This window comes from Ictalurus punctatus, chromosome 5 (assembly GCF_001660625.3).
Source record: "Ictalurus punctatus breed USDA103 chromosome 5, Coco_2.0, whole genome shotgun sequence".
NCBI classification, from domain to species: Eukaryota; Metazoa; Chordata; class Actinopteri; order Siluriformes; family Ictaluridae; genus Ictalurus; species Ictalurus punctatus.
In genome coordinates this window covers 18968885-18991580 of record NC_030420.2, presented here as the reverse complement: position 1 = coordinate 18991580, position 22696 = coordinate 18968885, and the positions used below count along the sequence as shown (strand labels likewise).

The 22696-nt window shown below is 36.8% G+C and overlaps 1 protein-coding gene across 1 annotated transcript; it reads right to left on the bottom strand.

Annotated features, from left to right (window-relative positions):
• Positions 1 to 771: 771 nt before the first annotated feature.
• Positions 772 to 21854, bottom strand: LOC108265963 (centrosomal protein of 120 kDa). The gene is made up of 20 exons (XM_017468857.3): positions 21666 to 21854; positions 19278 to 19434; positions 19068 to 19182; positions 18782 to 18917; positions 17628 to 17776; positions 15617 to 15811; positions 15266 to 15490; positions 11913 to 12138; positions 11603 to 11795; positions 11359 to 11508; positions 11001 to 11183; positions 7967 to 8063; positions 7713 to 7865; positions 7423 to 7512; positions 7192 to 7284; positions 6856 to 7017; positions 4080 to 4202; positions 3641 to 3739; positions 1283 to 1428; positions 772 to 1107 (listed from the first exon to the last, which is right to left on the bottom strand). The coding sequence occupies exons 1-20, from the start codon at positions 21712 to 21714 to the stop codon at positions 906 to 908; spliced, it is 2943 nt and encodes a 980-aa protein (XP_017324346.2). The 5' UTR covers positions 21715 to 21854; the 3' UTR covers positions 772 to 905.
• Positions 21855 to 22696: the final 842 nt, after the last annotated feature.

Sequence of the window (22696 nt, the reverse complement as noted above, 5' to 3'; positions counted from 1 at the left end):
CTTATACCAGAACAAGAATATATGATAATAAAAACCTGTGATTTGAATTACAGCCTGTATATTCAAGGATAATTTAATCTAAAAGACCATATTAATACATTTATTTCTAGGCAAAATTACATCATTAGCACATTAGAAATAATTTATTAGACAAAGACAGATGTAAAAATAAAAGCAAAAGTTACAAGACACACACCACTTAGAGTCAAATCACACATTAAATAGTCACATGCACAACCTCAAAGAAATTCAGAAATATTTAAAGAACATGTATAAAAATTCTGCAACCATTTCTTGAGAGATAGTGCCACCTGGTGAAATCCCTCATTCACCAAAACACAGGAATCATCAATTAAAACCCCCCATAGCCAGAATCACTGTTTGGTACATGTTTAGGTTACTCTCACACACTTACTCTACTCTACTCTACTCTACTCTACTCTACTCTACTCTACTCTACTCTACTCTCACACTCTCACTCACTCTCTCTCTCTCTCTCTCTCTCTCTCTCTCTCTCTCTCTCTCACTCTTCACACACACACACACTCACCTCACTCACGTCACTCACTCTTCTCTCGCTCACTCACTATGTTGTGGATGGTGAACCATTAGTAGTTTCAAATAAACTACAATGACAATATATATAAAATATATATTTATAATAAATATATATATATATATATATACATATACACACACACATATACATACATATATACATATATATATATATATATATATATATATATATATATATATATATATATATATATATATATATATATATGGACACATTATCATTTGGAATGTGCCATTTTTTTCTCTACACTCAGCAGTTCCATAATTTTAGTGTGCATATTGGGTAAAATATTTTGCTTTATTGGGAGAAAATTCCAAATGGTAATTCAGTTTGGAACTCTGTCCGCCATGGCCTCTTGAATCTGTCTATTGAGTTCAGCGATGATACGGTCCTCATGTGTGTACACACCCGTACGAAGCAGTGTGTCTCGCTCCTCCAACAGGCGACTCAGGTGCTCATCAGCGCACTCATTCAGAGACATGCTTGTTGGCTCCTTCCATGTTCTCTTCTCATCCTGTTGTTTTAGCCTGGACATGATTGACAAGAAATTAATTTATAAAATCACAACGTTTATTTAAAAAAAAAAAACAAGGAAAAAAAAAAAAAACGGTTTGGTCAGCCCAATTTCAGTGTCTGAATTTCACAATGCTATTTTGTTATTGTTGTTTTGGCCTGGGTTTTTTTTTTTTTTTTTTTTTTTACCTGTTCAGTTCGTTTCGGATGTCCTGGAGCTCATGTTTCTCATTCTTGACAGCTTCCTTCTCCTCGGCTGCCAGGTACCGTAGCCTCATGTGCTCCAGTTCTTGCTGCTGCTTCTTCAGCCGTGTCATGGCATTCTCTTGTTCTCTCTGGAAAGAAAAAAAAAAAACAGGAGAAGAGAACGAGAGATTCAACACATCCTACATCCATCCATATAGAGGCAAATAAATGTAAAAATAGGAATGAATCTATTGCCAAATACCCCTTGAGGACTCAAAGTTCATACATCCATCTGAATCTACATCTACCATCACTTTATAAACAACATCACAACACTTTCCAGTATCCCAAGAATTGATAAAGTTTTAAATTAGATGTCAGGTAATTACCTTTCAGAAATACAGCACACTATAAAAAATTTAAATTGTCATTTAATTGAATATGACCTTCAGAACTGGCATGTTAAGAAGAAACTGCTGAAATCTGAGGTTAAAAGTGATCCTACATTACCATTAAGAAACCACACATCAATATTCTGGACCATTTGTTGATAGAAGAAAGCCTGTGTGAAAGTTTAACGAGCTATTCCATAATAGTTGGCTTAATGACTTGGTTTAATTTTATCACTGAACACATATGTTTATGTATAATCTAATTTAATTTTGCCTTTTCATGGAGCATTAGAGGCCAGTAATACATTTGCAAGAACCTAAATTGCTAGAAAAACAAACTCACCAAGACATGGCCATAGCATTTAAAGCCAAGAAAATGGTCAAGAAAAACACTGAAACAATTATCCTTCAGATTTTCTTAAGGTCCCTGGGGCTGAAGTGTTTCCTTCGCTACCTGTGGCTGATGACTAAACTAAATATTTCCAGAGGCCTAAACTGACAGTAAAAAGGTGTGTGGCGGCAGGATGGCCTAACTAACCATTATAGGACCTTGACAAATTGTGTACACAAACATATTTTGGATTGCCTTGACCTGGGGATGGTGGAGGAGTAAAAAAAAAGCAACTGAGTGACCAATGAATGACCTGTGGCTTTCCTCCAGAGGGGGTCAGACAGAGGACTCGTTTGAGTGGAGAAGGCTTCCAGACTACAGCTCAATTGCAGTTTTTTGCTGAAGACTGAGCTGACAACACAGGACAAGCACCTGGGGGATTTCATTGCTTAAGTTTTCCCAGCTCTTCAAATTGCAAAAAATAAATGCAAAAGTAATTTTTAAAAAGGCAGCGCCTGTCATGAGAGCAGCTAAAGACAGAAGATATTCCCTGAGCGGGTGAGAAATATGCATTTTGGCTAACAATGATAGGCATATTATTTTTAGGTATTAAGTATCTTTAATGAAATCTGTTGTGTTCACTATTACCTACATATAGTACTATATTTAGACTATTTATCGAAGTCAATGAGTTTCTAGACATGGGCTAACCTGCTTGTCATAAATTGTATGTGAATACTGAGATTAATTTAACACAGGTGTAAATATAAGCATCACATCTTCATATATTGATCTTTCAACAAGTGGTTACTGTGCAGGCTAATGTTTAGCACAATACAAATCTGATTTATAGCTCTCTTTCATATTAAGTTATAGACCCCTTTGTGCATCATAAATCAACCAATGTTTTCTTAACATATATCTGGCACTTAAAGAGAAGAAAGAAAAGAGGCAGGGGGGAAAAGACAACTCAGACTTTCCAGCTGGACTCTGTCTTTAACAGTTATTAGTAAGGCCTGATAAGCTCTTTGCGTCTGCTCTGTTTACATTGGTATTAGTCTTTACAGGGTTCACTTGAGAAGGAGTTCAATGTTTCAAAGCAAACACCAAAAGCTAGAGGCCGCCTTACTGTTTCTCAGTGCACTATGCAGAAGTTTTCTTCAACCCTGGAAAATTATAATTTACTTCTGGCAGGAAATGCCCTCAGAAAAAGCACATTTGTCTTGAGCTGGCTTTGCCTACCATGCACAGCGACTCACGTGAGATACAACATACCTTACTTTCCTTTGATTTTGATATATGGCTATGATGAAGGACACACGGTATATACAATACAGTGTTTCCAAATTAAGTGTGTGCTACAAAAAGGGGACATTTTACATACAAGGTGGAAAATATGTGGGTACAAGACTATATACAACTATACAACCTTTTTCCTTACCATAAATGTTGATCAAAAAAAAATTTGCAGCATACAACATATGCTGTTTTTATATTCTGGTAAATTCAGACCTGATTGTCTTGTTGCATGTTCAATGCTAACAGAAACATAATGACCAGGTTTTTTTTATTTAGTTTTCATTGAATGACCAGAAACAAGAACAAGAAATAGGGTTTAGAGAATTTAAAATGGCTTACCTGTTTAAATCTCGCCAGTTCTTTTAAAGCACGCCCCCATTGCTGCTTGTAATGCAGTTTCGATTTTGTTGTTGATTCAAATTTCCGCTCCAATTCAGCCTTTGCATTGACAAAACCACCAACAAAATTAAAAAGCTGCTCCCAGTAATTTAAAAATGTTATTTTAACAACAATTTTTAAAAACATACTTTATATCTCTAATGCAACTAGATAATCATAATATAAAATAACAAACTAAGAAATCCTTGCCTACAGAAATATCTACACACAAGTTATGAATGCATATAAAATATTTTGTGTTCCCTAAAATACATTCCCAAGTCAAAGTGCTTTCTGATTAAGACATATTATTTTGTACATTCATACTAAAGAAAATGTCATTATCTAATGGTTTAAAAGCAAATGGAACTAAATACTTCTGTTTTCATAATTTACTAACCTTCTCTAATCGGAGTAAATTAATCTCAGACTGTAAATGGATTTCAGGCCGAGTGTTTTGCTGGTCACGATAATGTTGAAATTCTTTTTCCAGGAGTTTGTACTTCTTTTCAGCATCTATTACCTTTTGATGGAAACAAACACAAACTGATCGTGAACAAAATCAAAATAAAAGAGGAATTAGTTGTTTTAAAGGTCTGTTTTAAGGAAGCCATATATTATATTTGCATTCCAGATATGGCATTGACTATATTTGAGTGTAAATATTTGTGATAAGTTAAATTAACACATTCAAAATGTTGACTTTGTTTTTTCTGGAAACGCATCAATTTGACTAATGTAAAAGAAAGCTGAAAATACAGAGCCTAAAGCATGTCCACTCGGGTGGAAAATGAGCTAATCAATGGATCGTCACACTGGCACTAAATATTGCTCAGCTATTGAACATTACTGTAACTACTGACAATAAAACCAGTAGTGAGAATTTTGTGCATGTGTAATTTAAAGGCAAGAATTGTCAAGATGCTATCTAAAAAGAATTACCCCATTTTCACGTGTATAACGGATTCACTATATTTACTTACAGTTTAACACTTCTCATTGCAAACAAAAGCCTTCCACGCAGTTAATGAGGTACTGCTCCAAAACACATGCAAGAGGTGCAAGACTTCAATGGTGTTAGGCAGCATCCACTGTAACTAAATCCCAATGAGCTTCCCCATTGCAGTCTTCCCTTTTTGATATAAACCAGACACCAAAAAAAGCCAACACACACACACACACACACACACACACACACACACACACACACACACACACACACACACACACACAGAGACAAGGCGAGGAGTGTCCAGCAGAAAAGGCAGGGGAGAATTCTGACCTGATAAACTGGTTAGTGTGTGCTGACACAGGACAAATGTATGTTTACACGTTCCTGACACGGGAGGGAAGACAAGATATAGAGTCATGTGGCAGCCTCAACCGAGGATCTCTCATCACAAAGGGCCTTCTCCTTTTCGCATGTCAGAAACCTACTTTGGTTGATTTGTTAGATCCAGGGCCAGTCCAGATGTTTTGGGGGAAAGAAATGAGACGGCAGACTGAACTATTTCAGTAGGTGGGCTGTCTGTGCAAAGCATGATGCGAGTCTGGTTAAGACATGAAGCGTTTGTCTGTTAAGAAAAGCCCTGAGAAATACGGTCATAAGAGGAAAATGAAACAAAACAGAAACACTGTCTGGCGCAAGTCAAGTTTGGAGGTTTTAAAAAGTACTTTGCAGTTGGCCAGATCATTAATTAGATCAATGATAAAATGTGCTCAAGTAAATACTGCATGTTACATTCAAGATTATTAAAATAGAACGCCAAAGTTTGCCTAATGTTTCCAGCAGTCTGTTTGCCAGTAATGCAATTTTTTCACTAGTTCTCGCTGAAAAAAGGTTCCTAAATTTCCCATTTTAAAACAGCAGTACATAACTTCTGAAGATCTCTGATAAAAACATGTTATTTAAAGTATGTGGCTGGTAAAAGCTGAGAATGTAATTCATACCATATTATTGGCATGGAACACCTTTACATGAGAAAACAATGTATTCAAGATGCAGGCATTGCCAAGTTAAACGTAATGCTTTTAAAAACACTTCAATGCCATTTCAAATGTAATTTAAGACCAAATTTGCAGTGATCTTGTGATACAGATATTAAAATATAACAAATATTAAAAACTTATATTTACAGGTACTTAGAAAAGAACAAATAAAATGGTTGAATCAAAACACTTCTATAATATATTAGCAGCTACTGGCCATTGTCGCAACAGCTACACTACAGCAAGTCCTAACAGCAAGTGCAGTCAGCAAGCCACAACCGCAACAACAACAACAACAGCAGCAGCAGCACTCAGGGGGTGGACCTTTTTAATAGATGCCCTGTTTCTATTTTGCCCTGTATTGTTGCACCTCAAAAATTGAAGAAGAGAAAATCCTCCATGAAGGGGAGAATGAAGGGAGTTGCATGACCCTCTAAATACTAGAAGGACATTAACAGAATAGAGGAAAGTGCTCTCATATCGTAAATCTTGGTAAAAATCCTATAAGAATCATGCTGCCTGTCAGAGTATTTTACATTCACGTTCGCATTCAAGTCAGATGCTTTTATCCAAAGCAACTTACAACAGAGTAGATGAGAGCTGAGAGTCTTGCTCAAGGACCCAACAATAGCAGTTTAGTAGTAACAGGCTTCAAACTCACAACCATCTGATAAGAAGCCCAGATCTCTAACCACTAGGCAACCACAGCAAGTCATTATTTGATTCTTCTACGGACACAATAATGCTACAAAACAAACAAAATCCCTACTGGAACTTTACGATTATAAATGCACGACGACACTTTCCCATACAAATAATCTTTAATTAGTCTTGTAGAGAATCTATGGATGTAAGCAGGATTTATCAAAGGAAGGTATTTACATGCTTTCAAGTGCAAAATAAAACTGGGATGATGAGTTAGTAAAACTGGGAACATGCGCTAGTTCATTTTGTTCTTTAACTAAGCTATGATGTGAAAGATAATACACAGTAGTCACTGCAGCCATATCATGCAGCCTTCTTGCGGTCAAACCAGGCCTCAGTAGTACTTATTTTGAATCTGCCTGCAGGGGAAGGGGGAGGAGTGATCTTACACCCCACTGACCTTGAGGTCAGCACTTTCTCCTGTGCTACTCCCTCTATTATAGCAGAAATGGAACTTGCTGCACAAAGTCTGTCACGCCTACCTGCTGTTGATGCTTTACAAGGTCCTCTTCAAGCTGCCTGACCTTCGATCTCTCCAGCTCCACCTGGTGAGCACAGTCTTCACGTAAACGTCTGGTGCTGTCCTGCAGCTCCCGCATGCTGAACTCATGTTCCACATGCATTTCCCGCTGCAGCCTCTGTGTCTAATAACACACATAGAAATCTATTTAAATCTCCATATATCTCTGCAAATAAATCAAAACAAAGCTTGGCAACAAACAATCAATAATCTAAACCAATCGTAAGAATATTGTTCATTGTTTGCCTCAATTATACCCTACCCTAGTAATAATTTGCACAAATCAAAATACACTAACCTCCATCTCTGCATGAGCAAGAGTCTTTTCTCTTTTTTCTAGATCGGCTAGAGTCTTCTGGAGCTGTTCTTCCAACAGATTATACTCCATCTCCTTTAAAAAAATAAATAAATAAAAAATCCAGGAATAAGCATAATTTTGCCAATTCCCATCAAACTGCTGTTATAAAACTGGCAATGTCATTAAAAAACAAAACAAAAAAACAAGTCAAATGCAGTCATGTCAGAGTACCTTCTTTTTAACGAGTGCCTCTCTTTCCCGATCTCTTTTCCTCCACTCCTCTGCCAGGGCTTGCATATGGCTCAGTTCTTTCTGCTTTAGCTACAGATACCAAAACCACAGTACTCTTCAACTTAATTAAAAATGCTATATTTACTCCACAAAATAAGCAAAGATTGTGGTAATTGAATTAATACACTATTTTTTTTTAAATTAAAAAAATAATATTGTTTAAAATGCAGCTGTCTTGAAATGGATTCTTTAAAAAAAAATAAAAATAAAAAAATAAATAAAAAATTGACCTGGTTTTCAAATAGATCTTCTTGCATTTCCTTCCACATCTCAAGCTCCAGTGCTGCCCTGTACTCCAAAGTCTCACGTGGCTTAGTCCCTACCTCACCCCCACTGTAAGGCCTAGCAGGAGCTTCTGGTTTATGGTACGCCTGATTAGCACCCTGTCATATGAAAACACGGTCAGTATTTACTGCAAACCACTATTGCCTGGAAAACAAGATTAAGTCACAAATTTCAGTTGTAAATATTAATCAAGTTTTACCTGGGATGATTCAGATAAGAGGACGTCCTGGGCTTTCACTAAACCCATATCCTCCAGAACTGTGACATAGCTAAGTTCAGCCACCTTCTCATTTGATCTATATAAAATAAAATAAAGAATCAGATATCAGGTCTGTGGGAAATATTGTGAAATGTGGATGTCTTACATGAAGAAACAATTATTCCTGATTATTAAAGAGGAGTACCATATCCAATAAATAGTGCCTGTACGATTTTGTGTCCACCAATATCTCATTTCCATTGATGTTGTGCCAGTGCTAGTTCAGTAAACCTTTTTATCTACTTGTTTTACAGCCAATTAAATGCAGGATTTTCATAATTGTCGGCAAAGAAATCAGTAAAGTCCTTAACAATTGTTAGAAATTTCTGAATTTTAGAAGAAATTTTACCATCCAAGGCCAAATCCTTGGATATTCTCTTGACTAGAAACATACTGGTGCGAGAAGCAAACCAGATCGGATTGCCAAGAACTGCCTCTTTTCTTGTGAAAAGACATGGAACAATTCAAAATGGTTTCAAATGTATGCAACTCTTTTTTTTTTCTTCCGTTATAGCATAAAAGGTCAAAATTAAGTAAGATATTTTCAATTCCAATTTGAACCACTATCATATGTAGTATCTAAGTCTAATACATGACATCTGGCAATGTAACCCAAGTCTGAACATTCAAAGTTCACAATCTTCATCAGCATTCATGAGTGTCATCAATCCAGTTCAACAACTGTCATTATTTTTCATGACTTACTGGTGGCATGTCACTCTTAGGTGTTAAAACTAAACAGAAATCTTATTTGCTAAAAATCTTTACACCACAGGACTGTCAAATTCTTGACTCAGGTGTGAATTAACTTTCTAACAGCACAGCTCTGACAGCAGTTCTGGCTGTAACATAAATGACAGATTAAATATTCTTGTTCTAATACATTTGTGCTGTCTGGTTTCTCAGTAATAAGACAAAATGCATTTAAAAAAAAAATCTTATTAACCTGAAGAGAGAGACTGAAAAAAGAGGCGGGTAAGGGAAGGACTCTAGCAGGAACTAACTTATCTTGTGGAGATTACATAATGTTAAATGTAGCTATAAAAAGCTAAAAGTGTCATTCATTAATAAATTAGTAGTATAAGTGGACAAAAAATACGAACCGTGCTGTTCTAGGAAAACGTGCCAAGCCAATGTGAGACTCATAATGTGAAATTAGCACCGCTTAGTGTCAATTTGTTTCCTTTGGTTATAATTCTTGCAATTTTGGTTAACACTGCTGATCCACAAAATAGCATTACATTTAATATAAATGTTAAATGAAATAGGATATTCACCTTTTTCCCCCCAAAATGTGCGATAGTTTTTGAGAATGATGGATTTATTTACACCCCCAATTCCAAAAAAGGTGGGACACTGTGTAACAAAAGGCTGGAAAAGTAAGTGCTACTAAAAAGAAACAGCTGGAGGAACATTTTGCAACTAATCAGGTTAAATGGCAACAGGTCAGTAACATGATTGGGTATAAACAGAGTATCTTAGAGAGGCAGAGTCTCTCAGAGGTAAAGATGTGATGAAATCTGGATGGAAGCATATGCTGCTGTAAAACCTGTATATAGCTTTCAGCATTGATGGGGCCTTTCCAGATGTGCAAGCTGCCCATTCCATAGGCACTAATGCACACCCATACCATCAGAGATGCAGGCTTTTGAACTGAGTGCTGATAAAAAGCCGGATGGTCCCTCTCCTCTTTAGAGGACATAGCGTTGATGGTTTCCAAAAAGTATTTCACATTTTGATTCGTCTGAACACAGAACAGTTTTCCACCTTGCCTCAGTCCATTTTAAATGAGCTTTGGCCCAGAGAAGATGGTGGTGTTTCTGGATTATGTTCACATATGGCTTCTTCTTGACATGATAGAGCATTTGTGGATGGCACGGTGAACTGTGTTCACAGACAGTGAGGTCTGGAGGTGTTTCTGAGCCCATGCAGTGATTTCCGTTACAGAATCATGCCTGTTTTTAATGCAGTACCGCCTGAGGGCCCAAAGATCACAGGCATGCAATATTGATTTTCACCCTTGTCCCTTGCACACAGAGATTTCTCCAGATTCTCAGAATCTTTTGATGACATTATGTACTGTATATGATGAGATATTCATAGTCTTTGCAATTTTATGTTGAGAAACATTATTCTGAAATTGTTCCACAAATTGTAGCCGCAGTTTTACAAAGGTGAACCTCTGCCCAGCTTTACTTCTGAAAGACTCTGCCTCTCTAAGGGCCTGTTCACACTGGGATGTTGTTCGCAGTGCGTTAAACAGTCCGTTTTTTGGCATGTTTTTTTTTTTGTTCATACCCATGTGTTAAACGTGGGCGACGCGCTGAATTAAAGTGAAAATTCATTCTTTTTGAGACAAAATACCTTGTTTTTTCTTAAAATGGTACATTTAGTCACTTTAAAAATTTGATGTTTTCTACATTCTATTGTGAATAACATATGGGTTTATGAGATTTGCAAATCAAATTGCATTGTTTTTATTTACAGTTTACACAGCATCCAACTTTTTTGGAATTGAGGTTGTATTTGTAGTGACACACATGGAATCTTTTCCATGCCTGTTGAGCAGCTGTTTATGTGCTGCTGTCAACTTATATGTGGATAGATACCCTGTCACATTTAAAATAGCTATTTAACAAACATGTATTTTGTGGCTCAGCAATGCTAACAAAAAGCATGCAGTTCCAAACAACAAACCTAACACTAATCACTTTTCATAATCACATAATTGTGATTATTTTCACCTCTTTTAAATTCCTGTTACATGTCTTCCTTTTCAAGAAGGGCGCACCTCTGGCCATTACCAGTATCTTGTTGAGAGTGAAAGGGCTTTAAGGATTACAGAAATGCTGCATGTCTGCCATCTAGAGGTATATTTATGGTAATGCAAATAAAATGCCCCATTAAATAAAAAAAGTATTAATTTTACACTGATGAAAGCCAATTATATCAGAAGCCCAAGTACTATACAAACCCTGTTGTTTTGATAACAGCTAGCCTCTCAGAAAAAGTCTGTCTCCAGTGATGCTGGCCAGACTGGCCAAGGAAGCGGGTCTTCTCAGAAGTGAGGAGGTGGGAAAGCTGAATGCTGGCCATGCCAAGTAGGACATCTCTGGCAGTAGGGTCTCGATGCCACATTTCTACCACCAGGGGAACACTGGAAAAACCAGTGCAACAAGGTCACTATTCATGGTGTCAGTGCAAAGCATTATATTTGGCATGGAGTGGAGAAATGACTTTCACGTAAACCATTTGTTTCCTTCATATTCAGAATTAAATGTGTAATAAAATATGTAATGTGGTTTTAAAAACACATGCAGATGTGAAGTCACCTCAAGAATGTATCCTGTAGTTGACTGGGCAGTGCAGCAAAATCAAATGCACAGTAAGACTGAGGCAGGAATACCTCTGTGTTCTTCTTAATCTCCACTGCAGGATTTGTCATTATCGGGGCAGCACTCCCAAAAAACTGGTAGGCATACCTAGGTTCGAATGTGACAAATTTTACTATCAATTTCTACCCATGAATGGAAACGCTAACACTTAACTGGATGTGTCAATCAAGAAACACACTACCTCAGTGTGCAGTTCACAGGGAAGCTCACGTTAAGATCTCTGATGCTGCGCAGATCTATGGAGAAGCAGTAATGATGTGCCGAAGATGGAATGGCAATCTTTGGAGCAGACACAGTAATGGAAGATCCTGGAATTTCCGGTTCACTCTCTGGTCGCACATTTTCAGATGCAGCCAGTGGAGGCACAGGTAAATCTGAAACAGCAAAAACATCAAGCATTGATATTAAATTCTATCAGTATTGTAAGATGCTCTAAGCTCTCAGAGTGTACACACTATTAACTACATTGTCAGGTCTGCCCACAGTCTCACCTGATTGTTTTGGCTGAGGTTCTCTTGCATCATCAGGCAGGCTCTCAGCCTCACTCTCTGAATGCTGACGTTCAAGGGCGGGTGATGGAGACTTCTGAGACAGAACAGGAGATTGGCTGCATGGTCTTGGCTCAGATGGGGTTGGCTCCGGAAAGAAATGCACAGCTGGGCTTTTTTTCACTGGTGTCTTAAGCCCATCTCCACCCTTAACAGGCAGCTCTAACAGCTTATCAAAACAGATCATAATAAATTAACAGATGATGTACAGTGTAAATAAAATGTCTACACTCCCCTGTTACAACTGCATTCTTTTTGATGGAAAAAAAAATAATTAAAGAAAAATCATATCAGATCTTTTTCCACCTTTAATGTGTTATACTGTAACAACCAACAAAATTAAAGTGAAAGAAAAAAAATAAATATTTTAGGGAAAAAAAGAAAAACATACAATAACCTAGCTGCAGAAGTGTGTACATCCTTTAACAATGGGTCCTATGACTGTGCTCAGAATTAACCAAACACATTCAAGCTCATGTCCAAAAGTAATTATCCTACACCTGTAATCAATGAAGACATTCTGATTGGCTGCGTCCAAAATCGCGTATTGTTGCAGTATCTACTGCATAGCTGTTGATACAGTACAAACTAATCAGTATGTGTGTGTAGTATGAATACAATCCTGGACATACCACATCCACCCTGATGGCATGGTCATGTATACTTCGACATCACCATAAAACACAAAAATTTTAAAGGGACCACCAGATAAAAGCAACCGCACTAATGGCAAAATGCACATCATGAAAGTTAACTGAATTAGTACTTTAGAGTAGGCAGTGTTAACAGACTGAGGTAAATTCGTTGCTGTTAGCTTGGCCGGCTAAGGCAAGATGGAGATCACAAAAAAGGTTTTAAACACTGTGACAAGTGCTTTCTTGTTTAAACCTTCAACCAGTTACCAATTTATTCAGGTATTGTTAAACAAGTCCTGTTTAACAAACAGTTTAATTCTTAAAAAGAGGCTTCCACGATTTTTTTTTCTGAGCTCATCCGCACCAGTCTCATTGCATTATGTGATTTTTGACTCGCAAGGGGTTCATTGGTTGCATACTGTAAAATCTCACCGGAAACAGTATGACATATGGGTATTTCTCACCTACTGAGAATTCGGACATACTACCCCTCTGGCTTACCGCGTCAAGCCTCGATATTGTGACCATTTTGGTCACATATGCTCCTGAAATTTAATGTGAGACCTTAAATTGTAGCTGTGGTGCTCAGAAATTTTTGCTGGTGCTCCTAATTTTTAAAGTTAAAAATTTCATTTCTAGCCCTGTGTGTGGTAGGGTAGTACATGATTTCGGATGCAGCCATTAAGAATCCAATCCAAATAAAGATCAGCTGTTTCTGTAGGATTTTCTTGACATCATCTTGATTCCATTGGACTGCTGAAGCAATGATCCTCAAAGAGCTTACAAATCATGTACTTGATCTCATCATTGAAAGGTATCGATCATAAAAGGGGCATAAAAGAATTAGAACATTACATGTACCATGACAAACCATCATCAACTAGTGGAGAAAATGGCACACCACAGTAACATTACCAAAACAGGACGTCCCTCGAAAAACTGATGAAAGGACAAGAAGAAGACTTATCAGAGAAGCTGCCAAAGGACCTACAGTAACATTCAAAGTGCTGCAGAATTATCTAGTCAGTACTGGAGACTCCCTGCAAGTGACAACAACCTCTTCTTCATATGAAAGAAAAAAAACAAACAAACATCAAAGCTCACCCCAAAACCACGTCATTATAGTTTGCCTCATTAAAATAGGTCTCATTTATTTTTGCACCAAACCTGCAGATAGCTGAATGTGAAGAAAAATGTCACCGTCCAGCATGATAACGACCCAAAGCACAAAATCTAAAATCTATGGAATGACTTGAAGAGGGCTATCAACATGAGATCCCTTCACAATTTGATAGATCTGCAGCATTTTTGCAAGGAAGATTGGAATAAAATTTTGGCAAGTAAGAAGAATCTTACACAAAAAGAAACAAAATGATTAAGTATTAGTTAAGGAGTGTACACAATTTCCCCCTAAAACATTTCTATTTGTTTTTCACTTCTATTTTGTTCGTTGCTATATCGTATTAAAGGTGGAAAAAAATCATTAATGATGATTAATTTCGGTTTCAGTTTTTTTACATTACACAGGGACACATCATCATAATAAAACTGTTAAGTAAATATTTCAGTTGATTAAATCACAACTCTGATTGCAATATAGCTTTTATACACCAGTTCTATAAACAAGAGCTTAATATTTATTAAGTGGCATTTCAGACACAGTATGGCCAAATGTTCTGTGTATTTTTGCTCCCCAAGCAGAAATAGATCCCGAAGAAGCCACAGTCCCTTTAAAGCAGGCTATAGACTCATAGGCTGGCTTGTCAGATAGCTCACGTTGATTTGTACATTCCAGTTAAAGGTGCTTCTGGTAAAGTTAGCACCTTCTTCCTTTTCATGTTCATCTAATGAGGTTTCATATTTTAAATTAAAAGTTATATTCTTGGAAAATATAATTTACCATGTCAACTAATGTTGCTGCTAACACTACTGTACAAACGGTTTTGAACTAGGAAGTGGAATTTTACATGGTGAACATAGACAAGCGGAGTGATGTGCACAGTGAAAAGTCCTAATGTTGTAGACTGTCCGCACGGCCAGTCAAATTAGTGGACCTGAAATAACTGTTGTATAAGCTGCAATATATAAAGTATACAAACCCCATTAGAATTGCAGGTTTTTTGTGATGTTAGGAAACTTTGTTTAATAAACTCTTTCCAATCAAATGTTATTAGTGGAAATGTATTTAAGATGACTTAAGAGACTTACTGTAGAGAGTAAGTCTCGGAAAACTCTCCTTTAAAAAAAAAGTTAAAAAAAAAATAAAAAATTTGAAAAAGGATCGTTGTCTCATTCTAGCATGAGACACTTTTACGGATAAACTCTGCTTCTCCAGGGCTAATAAATTAAATCAGATCCTAACCTAAACAATCAACTTCCAATTCCCACTGAAACACTGACTTAGGCCCTTTATAATAATGATAATGAGTATGAGTATTTATTGATCACATATACATTACAGCAGAGTGACTAGCACATGCAAGTCTTTTCTTTGCATACCCAAGCATGTTAGGAAGTTGGGGTCAGCGCGCAGGGTCAGGGTTAAGGATCTTGCTCAAGGGCCCAACAGTGGCAGAACCACTGACCTTCTGATCAATAACCCAGAGCCTTGACCGCCAAGCCCTCACTGCCACCCTCAGCATACCTCATCATCTTATATACCTCAGCATCGGCTTCCTCTCTTTTCAAGGATACTGCCACCCCAACTGTTGGCTGTAAATCCACGGGGACAGACTGACGGTTCAGCTGGATGCGATTTGGTGGTTTCAAGACAAAGGCACCCTCTACAGTGGCCACCTGCTTGATCAGATCCACGCTATTCTTCATGAGTGCAGCAAGAGAGACCTCCGTGCTGCCTAAAGACTGGTTTCCGCAGCAAAGATGGATCTAAATATACAGATCAGCGATTATACGCAAAAGTAAAACTGACATAAATTACTTGTGTAGAAATTCAGAACACCTCTACATACATGAATACAGAAAACATTCCAAATAAAACTTTAGGTGTATTACCTGAAGGTTTTGCTGGCTGAAAAAAACTCGTAAGACTTTATCATTACTGCGAATACGAACTGAGGCTCGTTCTGGCTCAAAGTTTGGACTGATGAGGTTTTGGAAGGGTTCACTGGTGACATCATTGCCCAGGAGAGTGTAGAAGAAGAAAAACTCTGAGCCTTCATTGGCCAGCTTTGTTGAACTGGAGATTAGCTAAAGCATAAAAACAGGTTTAATTTTTATCTTTTTGCCCTTGTCCATAAACAGAAAAAGATAAATAAACAACATGAGAGCAAAAACACATGCACAGCCCCACATACACACACACCTTAACAAACTATTCATGACACTGTAGTAAAGAGGAGTCATACAACAGTACTGAAGAAGCACATCACTGCAGAGTTTAGCATTCTACGTTTTCTAATTACCAAGGCCTTTGCAGGCTGAATATGGATTGATAAGCACTATGTAGCTTTATTACATTCACTAGAAGTCATTTATATGGTATTTGACTGACCAGTTCCAACATGAGAATGCATCACTGTAATCTGCCACAATACCCGTTTCATACAGAACTCACATCAGTACCTATTTCCAGGTTTAGTTATTACATTGCTGTTGGTTGATTTAAACTATCTCATTGTGATAGACCAAATACAAAACACCCTTTATGCCATAATTATTAATTTACTCATTTGTTGAAACTACAAACATTGTTGATTTGTACTGGATTAAAATCACACACATTATCAGTAATCACTTAAGGCACACAGTAGTATCGCAATACAAAAGCTTCCAAAACCACTGCATTATTTAAATTGTAGAATCGTCAATATGGTAGTACCGACAGTAATATTGTATGTGCAGCAGTTAATACTATTTTTGCTAAAAAGGTTAGACACACTTCATTTAACCTAAATTCAACCTAAATTCTTTGCCTTGATCTTTAAAAGATTTCCTGTTTGCTACCCAGTGAGCTAACGTTACGTTAAACGCTGTGTGTAAATACTAAAATCAAGGTTCGTACAAGGTGCATGAGTTTGGCTTTTTGAAATTTAAGTACTGGAAAACCTTTATATAAAAAAAACAAACAAAAAAAAAAAACAAAGTCAACAAATACAAAATCGCTAAATAACATTAAAGTGTTTATTTTCGATAGAACACAAATGTAATGCTTCATAAAAAATGCAATTCCACACTGCAGTCCCTCCCACTATTCAGTCACTCATTTAACAGACAGCTCAGGTCCACTTCTCAGACTCATTGAGTGACTTTTTTTCCCCCTCAAAAAAGCACCTAGTGACAAATTTAGTGACTTTTTGGGCAAACCTTAGCTAATGTCCATAAAAGAAATATTGCCCCACGAGCACGAGGTCTTGCTTTCCCACTGCAGACACACCTCTCTCTGTGGCTACTCTGTTCAGCAAGTGGCAGAGAGGAGCAGCACATTCATCCGCTTCTAACTTTCTCTCAGAGTGAACATTTTACATATTGCTGAAATCACCACACAACCGTCTTTAACTTATATGTATGGTGGATTGGCAGAGCACGTCACGGTTATAAATCATGATTTTAACAGTGCAGAGCAGCAGCTTGATAACGGCTTGGCAGTGACTGCTGGTTAACATGTAGTCTTAATGGGCTGCGTTTCAGACGCTGTTACAAATATGTAACAAATATGCGGCACACTGAATTAGCTTCTTGTCAATTGTATGGTTGTTCTTGAGTTTTTCTAATAGCCAGTCATTCGGTCTCATTAATAACGTATTTTGAGATGAAAATTTGGTTTGTCTGCTTTCATTTATATCTATGTATTTCTGTAAAATTGGTTCATTTTGTAGATTTTAACTATGAATTAACAAAATATTGTATGGTATCGTGATACTTCCGCTGGTATAGTATGGCATGGTGAAAACCCTACTCCCTGTAAAATTAATCTAGTTCAATTAAGCCTTCAAAAGAAATCTCTACAGGAAGAAAGCTCTACAGGGTTGGAGATGGCACCCCAATCTTGCACATTTAGTTTTACCTGTTCCAGTCTGGTTGCAAAGGCTACAGTTACAGACAGAACAAACAGGTCTTTGCAAAGTTCTGCTGGTCCAATTTGATGATATCCTTCATCTTCATTTAGAATCACCTCTAGTTTCATCGACTCAAGCTTTGTCATTACTGGGGACCCTGCAGAACATTAATGGTAAATTACTGTAAATAAAGTTAAATAAAGTAAATTAATGGTTACACAAACAGCATTTGCAAAACGATGCACACAAAGGTAAATGTTATAATAACTAAAGGATCGTTACTAGCATTTTTTCACCACTTGAAACATTTTGGAAAAAAGGAACAGGCATATAGAATAAGATGGATAGAACCAAATTCAACCATCAATATAAAAGACGAAACGTATTCTACATTCATGGTGCCTTGTAAGTAGTAATTTGCAAGTTGTGATAATGTAATTTTCCCACCTTGGTGTGTTTTTTGTTTGCTCCATCAATGCACATAAAGATCATAGAAAGCTACTTTAATGGCACTTTTATAGTTACAGATCTGAGTGGCTATTATGACTTTTCAACTGTAGCAGAGCCTCAAACATTCATGCAACATTTTGGACTGAAATTGCAGTACAGCAACAAAAGCAGGTAGTGTTAGCAACAAGCTAGTTAGTGATAACTCTAATGTTGATGATTACCTTTTCAAAACAGTGGTTAGTGTGTTCAGTATTATAGATTTATCCAAATACTGTGTATATAGTAATTGATTTAAAGCCTATACTGCTATAAACAAATTCACTACTAAAAGGGGTGAATTAATCATTTGCAGTGTTCACAGTGTGCACAGCCATGTTGATTTAACGTCAGTCCATAAACAGGGAAGGAACTGGTAGTTGAGAAGACTACCCTAAGTTGACAAGTTGAAATCGCAAGTGGAGGGGGCAATTTGTGTGGCTTGTGGTTGTAGGCGGGAAAATACAAGTTGCAACTTCACCTTGAATGCAGCATAATAAGGTCAGCAAGAGGGAAAAACAAGAATACATGCAGACACTGTGTATTTGAATACATAGAGCTGTGTCTCACACAGCTCTATGTCTCACATAGAGCTGTGTCTCAATCACATTGTTATGCACTATACTAGACCATTTTGGTCTTCTGGGAAAACGGGGGAAAGTTCTTAAAAATTTACCTGGTCTAGGTGGAGCTTTCATTGCCTTAAATTGATCAGGTGCCTGTTTGGTGTCATTCTCCAGTACCAGGCTCAACAACAGTGATGGCTTCAGTTTAGTGTACTTACTACTTAGCAAAGAATACCACTTAGGAGGCTGCAAAAAAAAGAAAGAAAAAAAGATAAAAAAAAAGAAAAAAAATCTCAGCAAGAATCAAAAGCTATTTGTGTTTCTCATTTCCATATAAAAGCACTGAAAGCTACATAATATCATGAACAAATATGTGCAAATTATGATCAGACTTACTTGCTTAACTTCCTGGACTGATCTGAGATCCAAGACGATATATCCAACACATTCTCTTGCAGAGTTTTTTGAATCAATTGCATAACACTGTAACTTGATGGGTGTCCGCTGGAGTCTGTAAAGCATGAAATCAAGCAATACATCAAACATGTAACATAAGCAAATGAGAAATATATCTAGACAATCTTAAAACGTAAACAGAGAACCAACCTATGCTGGTGAAGCGTTCTGCGATCCAGCTCCCATGCCAGCTCTGTACAAAACTGCGGCTGTTCCTTATGCTCCACAGGGTCTGTCTCCAACTGTTCCCCATCAAACTTTGCTTGTACAACTAAAGTTTGTTGCTGTCTTTTGGGAAACTGACGACCTGTTTCAGTAAAAGGGGTGTATAATGCTTCATCATTATGGTACGTAATCATCATTACAACGTCTACTACTATGTGCAGATCATAGCAACACTAAACCCTACTGCAGTGGTTCTCAACACGGGGGTAGAGATCGGAAGGGGGGCGCAAATTGCTTTCAAGAAAAAGAAAAAAAAAAAACACAGGCAGAGCATCATTTGGGTAATCTGTGTATTTTATTGTTTTTCAAATAGAATATGCATGAATGAAAAACCCCACGTTCCCGCTCCCGCTGTATTTTCTTGTTGCTGTGGAGAGGCAGAGCTTAGCCTGTCTTTTATCTAGCTGTCAGTGCAGACCAGTGTTGCCAACTTAGCCACTTTTCAGACCCCTTTAGCGCCTAACAACAAAACTAGCGACTTTCTTTTGGATAAACCTTAGCAACTTTCCAAATGTCCCCAGTACTGTCCTGCAAGTGCGGGCAAGGTCTTGCTTTCCCGCTGCACAAACACCTCACAGCATCTACTCTGTTCAGTGAGGGGCTGAGAGCCGGAGCAGCACATCCCGGTGATTGCAAGGCAGCTGACATAGACGTAAATGTAAAAAGAATCAAGTGCAGTTGTCCCACTGATTGATTTAACAATGTCATGGCTAACATGACGCAGCCTTCTTCTCAATTTACATCATTCATATGTGAATGTTTTTAGAACGCAAGACGAATGTAATGCAAAAGTAAAATAGTACACGTTATTACAGCCTAGTTCTCTTGTTCAAAGTAGTTATAGTTTTCAGAAACATTTTTGATCATTCATGTTCCATACCGGTCCGTTATTTAGTTTTATAAAAGTCATAAATGTTATCTAAAAAAACAATAAAAGTTATTAAAAGCAATTAAGTACAAAAACACACAAAAAAATCTATCTATATATTTATCTAAACCGTTTATAGATTAAATAGATAGATTTTATATAGAATAGAATCATTATATCTGGTCTACTACAATATAGTCTGCTCTACTGTATGCAAATATATTTACCAAGAAACTGTTCATGCTAGGGATGCTTATTCAGTCTTTATTTCCTTATAACTGTTGATTAAAACTAAAGTAGACTAACTAGCTTAGTCAGCTTATTTTTATTTTATATTGGATGTGATTTATTACATTGATTTCTAAATTCTATTATTTTACATGCCCCAAAACCATATCAGTTAGGTACTGTTTGTAACTTGTGAACATCATTAACACCATAACAATAGGAAGCAACAGAGTTACACTGGAATAAAGTTGGTTTGACGTTTGATATTCGCGGATATGCGGAAATTAAGGGACCGTCTCTAAAGTTATATATGACATTGTTAAACACGTTTCTAACTTCAATAGCATTTGAAGCATTTACGGTCATAAAACCAACTGAAAAATGTTCATCTAGGTTTCAGATATGATGCACACCTTTTAGATTTTTGATATTTATTAAAATAAGCTATTAAATCACATTTAAATTAGGCATGAATTTCACTGCAGAATGGGCCCATACACAAAATATGCTATATATTTTGTGTATGGGCCCATTCTGCAGTGAAATACATGGCAATATTTATATATGATTTAATAGCTTATTTTTATAAATATCAAAAATCGAAGAGGTGTGCATTATAGCCCACACCTAGATGAACGCTTTACAGTTGGTAATATGACTGTAAGTCATTCCCTTCAAATGCTATTGAAGTTATAGACGTGTTTAACAATGTCGTATGTAACTTTAAAGACGGTCCCTTAATTTCCGCATATCCGCGAATATCGAACTTTCAACGTCAAACCAACTTTATTCCAGTCAGGGTTACGCCTGGTTACGATATATTTGTCATTTAAAATGCAACAGCTGTTCAAACAGAACTAAGAACTCTGGTGTTAGTTGTATTTCACCGGATATTAACGTGCGCAAACAACGAGTTTACGGCGCAGGTTTGTTAACGGATCCGTTTGCTTGGATACAACAACAGCCGTTTAAATTGTCACTAGAGTAGATAGTAAATAAAATAACTTGACTGGATAAACATAGCAAGCGCTATGTCCTGTTTTAAATATACTCGGTAACTAAATATATTATCCTCGTGAAACGGACTGCATTTACAGAGCACATACTTTCAATACTTTTAAATGATTTTGTTTTGTTTTTGTCATTTGAAACTCCTAGCTAATTCTCAAGCTAAGCTTCAGACGTACACTAAAAAAATGGATGCAAGTTAAACAAACCTTCAAGAATGGAAACAACAATGAGAAGCTGGTCTGATTTCGAGGCCATGACATATCTTATTGGTTCGTTAACAATTTTAGTCCGTGTGAATTGGTAATTTCTTAAGGATGCTCATATTGTCCGTTGAGCAGTAATATTCATCCCCCGCTACATGTTCAAAACTGAACGTCAGTGGAATCTATGGCTCTGGGTGAGAAGGTCGTGGTTGGGGTTACAGCGCCCCCTGCAGTACAGGATGTTACAGTGCTACACAAGCACTGTTGAGAGAAAGAATACGATTAGCTAGTGCCTTGTTTATGATGGAGGACCAAACCTGTAGAAATTAAAAATAAATATATAAATAGATAGATAAATAAATAAATGTAATAGGAAAATAAATAAAGAAATGAATGACTTGATAAAACAAATATAATACATTTTAATTAAATTTAATCCTAAATTTATTTTTGTATTACATTTTCCTTCATTTATTATTTTCTGTATTATTACATTTTTTTAAAAAAAATCTTTTTGGTTTATTTATTCTTTTATAAAATTTTTCCATTTTTTAAATATTTATTTTATATGTCCATTAATTTTTGTATTTATTTATTCCCGCAGTATTTATTTCCACATTTATTTATTTATTTATTTATACATTTATTTATTTTTACTTTTTGGTGTGCAACATGCATATGAGGAGGTGGTCCTTGTGTAGCTCTATTGCATCATTGGTTGAGAGCTCACGTATAAGCATCAGGTCTAACTAAGCAATAGAGATCAGAGTTTTCAAAGAAAATTATTTAGGAGTGATGGAAAAAGAAAGAGCAAGACAAATGGATTGGGTCAACAGCAGCAATGTTACAGTCACTGTATGGGTCTGTGATGGTGAAACATGAGCTTGCTTTACAGCCAAATTTGTTTACCAATATATCTACATCCCTATTCTCACCTATGGTCATGAGCTGTGGGTGACCAAAAGAACCAAGTTCTGAGCATAAACAGTGGAATTAAGTTCCTGGGTTTACTGTCTGTGACAGGATGAGGAGCT

What these genes read in the sequence shown, in the direction of transcription:
- LOC108265963 (XM_017468857.3), bottom strand. Translation starts at nt 21,714, where the DNA reads ATGGCCTCGAAATCAGACCAGCTTCTCATTGTTGTTTCCATTCTTGAA. An exon ending in AAGATCTATTTGAAAACCAG is followed by an intron (nt 7,513 to 7,712) that starts GTCAATTTTTTA and finishes TGGTATCTGTAG; the next exon opens with CTAAAGCAGAAAGAACTGAG. An exon ending in AGGCACTCGTTAAAAAGAAG is followed by an intron (nt 7,285 to 7,422) that starts GTACTCTGACAT and finishes ATTTTTTTAAAG; the next exon opens with GAGATGGAGTATAATCTGTT.